At 45.8% G+C, this 9,823-nt stretch overlaps 1 protein-coding gene across 2 annotated transcripts; it reads left to right on the forward strand.

Annotated features, from left to right (window-relative positions):
* Positions 1-1,678: 1,678 nt before the first annotated feature.
* Positions 1,679-8,460, forward strand: B3GNT9 (UDP-GlcNAc:betaGal beta-1,3-N-acetylglucosaminyltransferase 9). 2 transcript variants are annotated; one of them, XM_028739527.2, is made up of 2 exons: positions 1,679-2,076; positions 6,333-8,460. In XM_028739527.2, exon 2 carries the CDS (start codon positions 6,403-6,405, stop codon positions 7,636-7,638), a length of 1,236 nt encoding a protein of 411 aa, XP_028595360.2. In that variant the 5' UTR covers positions 1,679-2,076; positions 6,333-6,402; the 3' UTR covers positions 7,639-8,460. The 2 variants fall into 2 exon arrangements, with proteins under 2 accessions (XP_028595360.2, XP_077787880.1); XM_077931754.1 differs by lacking the exon at positions 1,679-2,076 and adding an exon at positions 5,332-5,441.
* Positions 8,461-9,823: the final 1,363 nt, after the last annotated feature.

Below are 9,823 nucleotides of genomic sequence, written 5' to 3' on the forward strand. Positions count from 1 at the left end.
TCTCCCCACCTTGTTGTGGCTTTCATTTTTAAAGACATGCAAGATCAGGCAACAATCAAATAAACATGCTGCTCAATGTTTAAAAGGGAATGCACCCGTGGAGATACCTCTCGGGAATTTGTTGGAGTCCAAAAGAGAGTTTCATGTTTTTAAATAGTTTTAGCAGCGTTTGAAAGTTTGGAGCAGACTCAAGCTGGCCGTGGGAAGACGACTTTGGTCCAAGATGAGCAAAAGGATTTACTGACATGGGGTGTGTGTGTGTGTGTGTGTGTGTGTGTGTGTGTGTGTGTGTGGAGAGAGAGAGAGAGAGACCCCTAGGGACTGCTGGCCTTGCTCACATTGCTCGCCAACCTCATCTAGATTAAGACAATTGTAGCAAAATATAAGGCAGTACAGAAGGCAGTTTCAAACTGGCAATGATAGTCAGATAACGCCTGGGCAAAAAGGGAAGTTTTTCGTAGATGGTGGAAATACACCATTATTTGGCACCCACCCTAGTCATCCATAAGACTACGTGCTTTGACCTGCCCTAGTACTAGGAGGGGCCAATCTGCCCATTGCAGTTTCCTTCACTTTCTTGCTACCTGGTTTCAACATAAAATGGTTGGTGGAACAGACACTTTAAGCAGTTCTTCCCATTTCCTGAGTTCCCCCTTGCAACATCAGCATGCCAGAGCAAGAAGATGCTCCTGGGCAAGGAAGACGTGCCCAGATTTTGGTGGGCTGGTGGGGTACCTTAAGCAAGTACATGGGCTGGAAGCAGCCTGTGAGTTTGCCTGCTGTGATGAACTACAGACCACTGAAAAAAAGGAGGAGGAAAAAGCAGACTCTGGGATGGGAAAATCTTTTCTATTTTGGTTTCTTGTTTTTCAGACCTTCCCACATTTCTATTATCAGTTTGTGATTTATTTATTTTTAAGTCCTCATGAAAATTTCTCCTAATACAGTGGTACCTCGGATTAAGTACTTAATTCGTTCCGGAGGTCTGTTCCTAACCTGAAACTGTTCTTAACCTGAAGCACCACTTTAGCTAATGGGGCCTCCCGAGCACGATTTCTGTTCTCATCCTGAAGCAAAGTTCTTAACCCGAGGTACTATTTCTGGGTTAGCAGAGTCTGTAACCTTAAGCGTATGTAACCTGAAGCGTGTGTAACCCGAGGTACCACTGTATACTGATTTCGGTATGCAATTTTGCTTAATATAATGCATCTTTGTATGTTATTTCCACCAGTCTATGCACACTTCACCCTTGCATGTCCATTTTCTGGACACATTACTTGGCTGGAAAAGTGCCTTGCCAAACTCTGAGAAATGTGAATTTTGAAGGATTCAAAATCCAGTTCATGTATCATTTTGGAAGGTAGAAATTAGGTAAGTCCATGCAAACTACATCACATTTTGTCCTCAGTGTGAGGTCAGTAAACTAACCAACGTCCCCCAAATCCCAATGGCTATTGAAGAATGAACTTGTTGGAACGACACTTTGCAACGCTAGTCATTTCCTCTTTTACAAGGAGCTAACTTTATTGGAGTGTAACATGATGGCGCTCAGTCTGACCAGATTTCATGAGGCAATCTGTCGTTGTGTGAACACACACAGACATGGGCCCTTCGCATGTGCAGCCAACTCTTCTCCGCCTCCCGCCCCCTCCCTGCTGTTGGCATGCATCTGAAGCAGGAGACTCCAGAGCTCTCCTGACTCTTTTTGGACAGAAACATCTGCTCAGGTCATGTGACCAGCACTTGGAGGCCAGCTGAGCTCCGTTTCTCAACACACCACTGAGGGGGCTCTCTTGCCAGCACAGACACACACCGAGAGAGACAGGGTTTGGAGAGAAGACATGGGGAGAGGAGGAGGACCCAGCCATGTTTGCACACAATCCGGGTGCTTCTCCTGAAAATGTATGGGAAGGCAAGAGAGCCAGGATTGCTTAACTCAGCTAGGATTTCCTGGGCTATATGATCAGAGGCTGCGGAATGCCAGAGCTAATCGGATCCAGATGTGCCTACTTGGCAACCTTTTACCCAAACGTTACCGAAGGGAGATGCAATGCTACTGACAAGATTGCACTGGATGTAAGTACCAAGGCTTTCGGTTTTTTCAGGGAGCGTTCTGCACGGACCCATTTGCAAACAGGAGCTGGCCTGCCCTCCAGCTTTAACCTAAACCTCTCCCCACCCTCCCTGCGCCTGCGTTAGATTCCTCATTGCCATTCACAAGCAGCAAATGAGCTCTCCTCCTCCCCAGTCTGCACATCTGGCTCGCTCACTGCAAGAGGCATACCTTACCTGTGTCGGCTAGACGGGGAGACTGTGCAAATGCTGCAGTTAATATATAGGGAGGGGAGAAAGTTTGTGCATGCGGCTTTTGTTGAGATCCTCCTGCACAGATTTTCCATTGGGGGAAAAAAGAAGAGCCAAGGTTGGTGGCTAAGCACATGCTCTGTCTGCGTGGCAAGATTCCAGAGTCAATCCCTGGGAAAAGACCCCCTTTCTGAGATTCTGGAGAGCCACTGGCAGTCAATATATTATTGAGCTGCATGGGCCAGCTTCCTCCTGCTATATACAGTGGTACCTTGGGTTACATATGCTTCAGGTTACATACGCTTCAGGTTACGGACTCTGCTAACCCAGAAATAGTGCTTCAGATTAAGAACTTTGCTTCAGGATAAGAACAGAAATCGTGCTTCGGCGGCACGGTGGCAGCAGGAGGCCCATTAGCTAAAGTGGTGTTTCAGGTTAAGAACAGTTTCAGGTTAAGAATGGACCTCCGGAACGAATTAAGTACTTAACCTGAGGTACCACTGTACATGCTATGGAACCAGCGAGCAACCTCAGGGCCAGGATGCAGCACTTTGGACCTCTCCATCTGGTCCTTGGGACATTCATCCCTGAGACAAAGGCCTTGTTTGCCCCCTCCTTGAGTGCTTTGCTGACTGGAACACAGCCTTGAATTGTGAGCATGTGTCTTGCTTGCCTGGAAGAATGGATGGAGAGGGGTGTGTGGCTTAAATAGAGCTTATGCTATGTGCATTGCTCGGTCCATTGTTGCCTTTGGCCCTGTCCTCCAATGGCAAGCAGCCCCTGGGTGGTTTTCCATGAAGGTATGTGGCCCGTGGCTTAAAAATGTTTTCCCATTGCTGGGTCCTATGCAATTAATCCACACACATCCCTCCATCCATGCTGAACAACCTGAGCACGGCAGCACTCTGCCCTGCTGTGGGGCTTCAGGAACCGTATTCAGAAGCATGTCACTCTTGATCCTGCAGACAGTATACAGTGCAGGCATCCTAACCAGCAGGCATTGCTAGCCTTATCCAGATGTTCAACAGCACCTGGAGGGCCATCTGCTTCTCTTCCAGGGTGAGCAGACTTCAGGCTTCCTTTCTCATGCTCTAGAAACATGTTCACTTATCAGTAAGGGCAAGCCTCTGGGCATGTGCAGAGCCCTTTCTAAATAAGCCAGAGCACTAACCTTGCAATTTTTGCTCCCAGAAGCGGAGGCACTATAAAAGTGCTTGTAGAGGAATTTGGGTAGTAGGCACAGCATATCTTGCTTTTTTATGGAAGGGCAGTTGCAATACAGAATTCTTCCCCCTGCTGGGGGCAGTGATGATATGGGGATGCTGGCATTCTGCCTGGCATTCAGATGCTGTCAGTTAAAGAGTTTACGTTTTGATTTCTGGCAGTTGGGGAAGAATACATAGAAAGCCTTGACTAGTAGAGTGGGCATTTTTTGTTTTACGAGTTTGTTTTTGCATTACCACCATGGTTTCTGTAGCAGCCTTCCCATCAAGACAGCTTTCAGCACAGTCTACCCAGAGCCTGCATTTTTCACGGAACCTGGCATCCACCCAAAAGACACGTTGGAAGGAGTCTGGCTAAACAAGGAGAAAAATGGGCTTTAGGGTTATCGCCTGGAGCTTAGGAAGGGAATCTTGATGTTGTTGTTGTTTAGTCATGAAGGAGATCTTGATGTTGACGGGAGGCAAAAGGGCCAGTCAGAGAACAGGTTTGTAGTGAGCACAGCAGGGTCACTGGGGGGAGTTAACGCCAGAATATAATTTATTCTGTAGATAACAGATTTGTTTCCATTTCCCGAACTCCCTTCCCTTCCCCTCCAAATCTCGGAAGGCCCCCAAATGCCCCTCCCGCTATGAGCCAGATATGCAGAGTCATGGCAGAGCAAAACATCTGGATCTGCTTCATTCCATCATTCTCTTCCTTCTGGGATTTCCTGTTGCACACAGGAGAACCAAAGTGGCTGCCTTACATTTTTATCTTTGCACAGTGAATGGCGTTCCCCACCATGGGGGAATGGTATAACCTGGATGGGGTGACCATGTGTCTTACTTAATAGAGGAGAGCCCCATGTTTCAGAGTGGGCAGGCTTCAGGCTTGCAGGGTTTTATCTCTCTCTTTTTTACTAGTTCCCTGAAATCCACTATGTGGGGGTTGGTGCAAAAGGAACACACTTAGAAGGAAAGAATTCTGAGCTTAGCAGTTTGTTTTTGAGTATCAGGATTGCATTAAGTTTGCAGTCCATCCACCCAGAAATCGACTCTGGGTTACCCCAACTTTTTAAATTTCAGCAGTAGAATTTAGCATGCAAGTGTGTGTGGGGGGAGGTCATTTTGCTGCTGCTAAACAGATGTTTTGTCTTTTGTATGATGCTTCATGGGTCTCCTGTCCTGTAAGTAAAAGAAGTTACGGGCTCTGAACCAACCAGATTTTATTGACTTTCACAAATTAAGCTGATGGCTGGTCTAAATATTGGCAGGCTTGTATCTGTAAGTCATGGAAACAGCAGATTTCCATCTTGGACCAGGCTTATTCCAAGGCCTGAGTCCATGAAACTAAACAGAGAAAAGCAGCCAGAAATTCTCTCTAAGGTTGCCATTAGCATCTCAGATCTGAAATAATACTGGGCCAAATTTGCATGAAAACAAGTCAGAACTTAATTGGAGCCAGGAGTCAACATTGCTGGGCTCTGGAATCAGGGTCACAAAGTTGCATCATGTTCCAGAAAATGTTTGGATGTAATATCCAGGGCAGGAAAGATCTTTTTGAGCATATACTGAGTTCTTACCATTCACCATGATATAGTGTCAACCCCACACTCAATCTCCTGTCCCTATACTGACACAACTTATTAAGAGATTTTGTACTGCTACATCTTTTGGGACAAGGTCTAAACAGGAAAAACCTGATTTCTTGACATACTGTTTTATTTATTATTTAAAGAATTTGTATTCCACTCTCCAACCAAAAAAACAAACAAAAAAAAAAAACAAAAAAAAAAGAGAGGCTCCCATAGCAGCTTACTGGTCACTTAAAAAAAAGAAAAGTCAATAAAAAAGACACCAAACAAAAGGAAAATGGATTTCTAGGAAGGAGGAAATCAAGAAAACATGGGAACAAGTTTGAAGCTTTACTAAAACGTATGTATGAAATTGTGAGGAAACTTAAACTAGGAGCCCCCAGTCCAGACCCCTCATGCCAACTCTGGTTGAGACCACCAATAGCTGGAGCTAGTAAAACTGTACACCAGCAATGGTTTGGGCCTGACCGAGTCCTTTTATACCAGGGCAGACAGTGACACTTACTCTGGCTTTCCCTCCTCAGTGAATTTGTAGGGTTTAAACTTTAAAAGAGGATCTTTGTGGTAAAAAGGTAAAGGTACCCCTGCCCATACGGGCCAGTCTTGACAGACTCTAGGGTTGTGCGCCCATCTCACTCAAGAGGCCGGGGGCCAGCGCTGTCCGGAGACACTTCCGGGTCACGTGGCCAGCGTGACATCGCTGCTCTGGCGAGCCAGAGCCGCACACGGAAACGCTGTTTACTTTCCCACCAGTAAGCGGTCCCTATTTATCTACTTGCACCCGGGGGTGCTTTCGAACTGCTAGGTTGGCAGGCACTGGGACCGAGCGACGGGAGCGCACCCCGCCGCGGGGATTCGAACCGCCGACCTTTCGATCGGCAAGCCCTAGGCGCTGAGGCTTTTACCCACAGCGCCACCCGCGTCCCGATCTTTGTGGTAGAGGGTTCCAATTTATGGGTGCCCTTCTTCATGAGGTGGATGTGTTTCCCTCATTATTAACAACTGGGCATTTGATGATTCAAATATTCTCAACAGCCTTGAAATTATTCACTGTGCCTTTTTGAATGTTTCCAGAAGTTTAAAAATGTATTGAATGGTCTTCAACAACAACAAAAACCAGTGTTTTGATATTTTGTGGTTTAGCATCCTGGACTCCTTTGCAACAAAATGTAGAAGAGAAATTTAACTAACTAAATGTGCTACAGACTCTACCTGTTTCTTTTCTCTGCAGATGGATGTAGTCTATAGACAATTCCCCTAACACAATACTGCATGTTTCTTAGTGGAGATTTCTGGGAACAATGAGAGTTCAATTCAAGGCTGATGCCATTTGCACACTCGTCCTGGTGGTCGTCCTTTTCACCATGCTCTATTCTCAACTGGGCCACACTTCCCTTAGAGAAGAAAAGGTGAAAGGTCAGAAGCCGCCATTAATGGCGACACGTAGGGCCTTCCACGTTCCCATCGCCCTCCAGAAACAGACTGCAGTAGAGAAGGCTAAAATGATTTCTTCAATGAAACCTGGCGAGGGCGGAGGCCAAGATGCCATGGTCACTACTCTGCCCCCCTTGACGCAGCCTGCTTTTGATTTTAAGCGTTACCTGAGGAACAAAGACAACCGGAAGTTTGACCTTCTCATTAACCAGCCAAAGAAATGCAAGAGGAACCCAGGGGGGCCCTTCTTGCTCATCGCCATAAAGTCACTGGTAGAGGACTTTGACCGCCGGGAGATTGTAAGGAAAACTTGGGGAAGAGAAGGGCCGGTCAATGGGGCGCAGGTGCAAAGGGTTTTCCTCCTGGGGGTCCCAAAGAACAAAACGGCGCTGCCAGCGTGGGAGAGTCTTGTTCATCAGGAGAGCCAGATGTATCGAGACATCTTGTTGTGGGACTTCCTTGACACTTTCTTCAATTTGACCTTGAAGGAGATACATTTCCTAAGCTGGGCTCGCGAGTTTTGTTTCAGTACTAAGTTCATATTCAAAGGCGATGCCGACGTCTTCGTCAACGTGGAAAACATTGTCAACTTCCTGGAGAGGCGTGATCCATCCGATGACCTATTTGTTGGGGACATCATCTATAACGCGCACCCAATCCGAACCCGCAAGAGCAAATACTACATTCCGGAGACAATGTATGGGCTCAGCATGTATCCAGCCTATGCTGGGGGTGGCGGGTTCTTACTTTCCAGCAGCACCATGAAGAAACTCTCTCAGGCTTGTGGGGAGGTAGAACTCTTTCCTATTGATGATGTCTTCCTAGGCATGTGCTTACAAAGAATCAACCTGAAGCCCACCTTGCACGAAGGGTTCAAAACCTTTGGAATAACCAAGCCCTCTGCTGCTCCAAACTTGCAGACCTTTGATCCTTGTTTTTACAAAGATCTCATGGTAGTCCACAGCCTGAAGGGAGCTGAAATCTGGCTAATGTGGAACCTGCTGCACAACCCACGGCTCTCTTGCACCCAAAAGAAGCATGTAAAGAAGGCTTTCCGCTGGAAAATCAAAACTAAAGAGCCAACCAAAGATTATGCGACCTAAGGATTGACTTGCATGAGTGAATGAACATCACACAGGCCTAGCACTGCTGATGCGACTTGCACATTATCCGACATTGCCTGAAACCTACAGTGTTTTAGGCGGAGATATCAAGTAATGAAAATGCTTGCTTAAGCCAACCCTAATTTCTACAGTTGTGTTAGTGAGGGAAATATATGGAGTGGAATCCAATGTGGTTCCCTTTGTTTGCTCACAACAAGTTTGCAATCACAGAAGCAGCCCTTAGGAACATAGGGGCGAAGCAAGCTGTCTTCTATGAAGTCCGACCAGTGGTTCCTCTAGTTCAGTATTGTCTACACTTAACAAGCATAACTCCCAGAGGTCCAAACATATGAAATATGTATTCTCAGAATATGCTCAAAGAAAGCCTGCAAAATTCACCCATGTGAATACGTACGTTTAGAAAGGTCTGCAAAGGTTGTAAAGAGTACAGACTTTGCTATACATGAAGTCCAAGATTTGATCCCTCAAGAACCTCAAATAGGTCTGGGAAAGACCTGTCTGAACCCCTTGTGAGTTGCTGCCAGTTGGTATAGACAATACTGAGTGAGATGGAGCAGTGCTTTGGCTCTGAATGATGCCTGCTCATGCTGCCAGATTTATTTGTTAGGAATAATAGAGCATTAAGAGGAAGGTCCACTGTTGCAGGGCCATTCTGATGTAAATGCCTATTGAAAGAGCTTGTTTATACAGACACCCACTCAACTTTTTTCACATATACCTAAAGCTATTACAAGGACAATCTAAAACACTGCATTTGAATGTCCTATGTTGTGGTTTCACTACAACACGCAAATCAAATTACTCTGACTCTGTCTTCATTTGTGTACTCTGCTGTTTGAAAAAAAAAGGAAACAAAAATCATTTTACCTCCTAGCTCATCAAAACCTCCATAAATTATGTTCCGTCTCAAAGCAAAACGCAGGAGGATAATCTTTAAAAGTGCCAAATTTAAAATAGCAGTTTGGGATCTGGCAGGCAGATAAAAGACAGTGTGTGTAGACTTATTGGTGTAATCAAGGTGGATCCAACCCTGTTCCAAAAATGTCTGTTTCTTAATTTATTGGACTTTCAAATGTATGTGTTCCCTTCACAGTGTTTACCATTTAAAAGCAGACACAACCAACACAGGACAATATAATCCACAACGAATGTGACTTCTCTCAGATGAAACATCAGATGAAAGAGAGTTTGGATTTGATATCCCGCTTTATCACTACCCTAAGGAGTCTCAAAGCGGCTAACATTCTCCTTTCCCTTCTTCCACCACAACAAACACTCTGTGAGGTGAGTGGGGCTGAGAGACTTCAGAGAAGTGTGACTGGCCCAAGGTCACCCAGCAGCTGCATGTGGAGGAGCGGGGAAGCGAACCCGGTTCACCAGATTACGAGACTACCGCTCTTAACCACTACACCACGCTGGGAGCCTCAGCTTGCAGCAGATGTTAAAAGATCATGGTGTATTAGATCCTGGATCCTGTACATCACACATGTTCTAAAAACCGATCTTGGCCAGGTTCAGCATATGCATTTCACAGTTGCACTTTCTGAGGGTTTGGGGCAAGAATCTTTCCCAGCCCTATCTGGCTCAGTGGCTTTCCAGGGTTTCAGGCAGGAGAGAATTCCCAGTCCTAATTGGAGATGCCAGGTATTGAACCTGCATGAAAATAAAGTTCTCTACCACCAATCTCTGGTCCTTCCCTGACACTGGGAAATACCCTGACACAGGAAGCTGCCTATTGGTCCACCTAACTCAGTATTGCCGACACTGACTGGCAGTGGCTCTCCAAGGTTTCAAACACTGAGTCTTTGCCAGCCTTCTTTGGATATGCTGGGGATTCAACTCGCAACCTTCTGCATGCAAAACAGATGCCCAGCCTCTGAACTACATCTTTTTAAAAGCTATGATTTATGGTTTATTGTGATTTGTAAATGAAGTCACTACTTTACTTACCTGTATATAAACATGAGGCAAAATGAAGACAGATCCCTTGGATTGTACAATTAGTCGGCTCCCTTTCTGGTCTTAAAAAGTCACTCAGGGCTAAGGCACAAATTGAGAAGTGTACTGGACTCTAGAAACACAAATCTCATTCAAAACAGCAGAAGGCATTTTCTTTGTCAGATCCGACACCAATGCAGTAGTTCAGGGGAGAGTAGGAACAGAA

Source organism: Podarcis muralis, chromosome 7, assembly GCF_964188315.1.
Source record: "Podarcis muralis chromosome 7, rPodMur119.hap1.1, whole genome shotgun sequence".
NCBI lineage: Eukaryota > Metazoa > Chordata > Lepidosauria > Squamata > Lacertidae > Podarcis > Podarcis muralis.

Coding starts and splice junctions, on each gene's coding strand:
- B3GNT9 (XM_028739527.2), top strand. CDS start 6,403: ATGAGAGTTCAATTCAAGGCTGATGCCATTTGCACACTCGTCCTGGTG.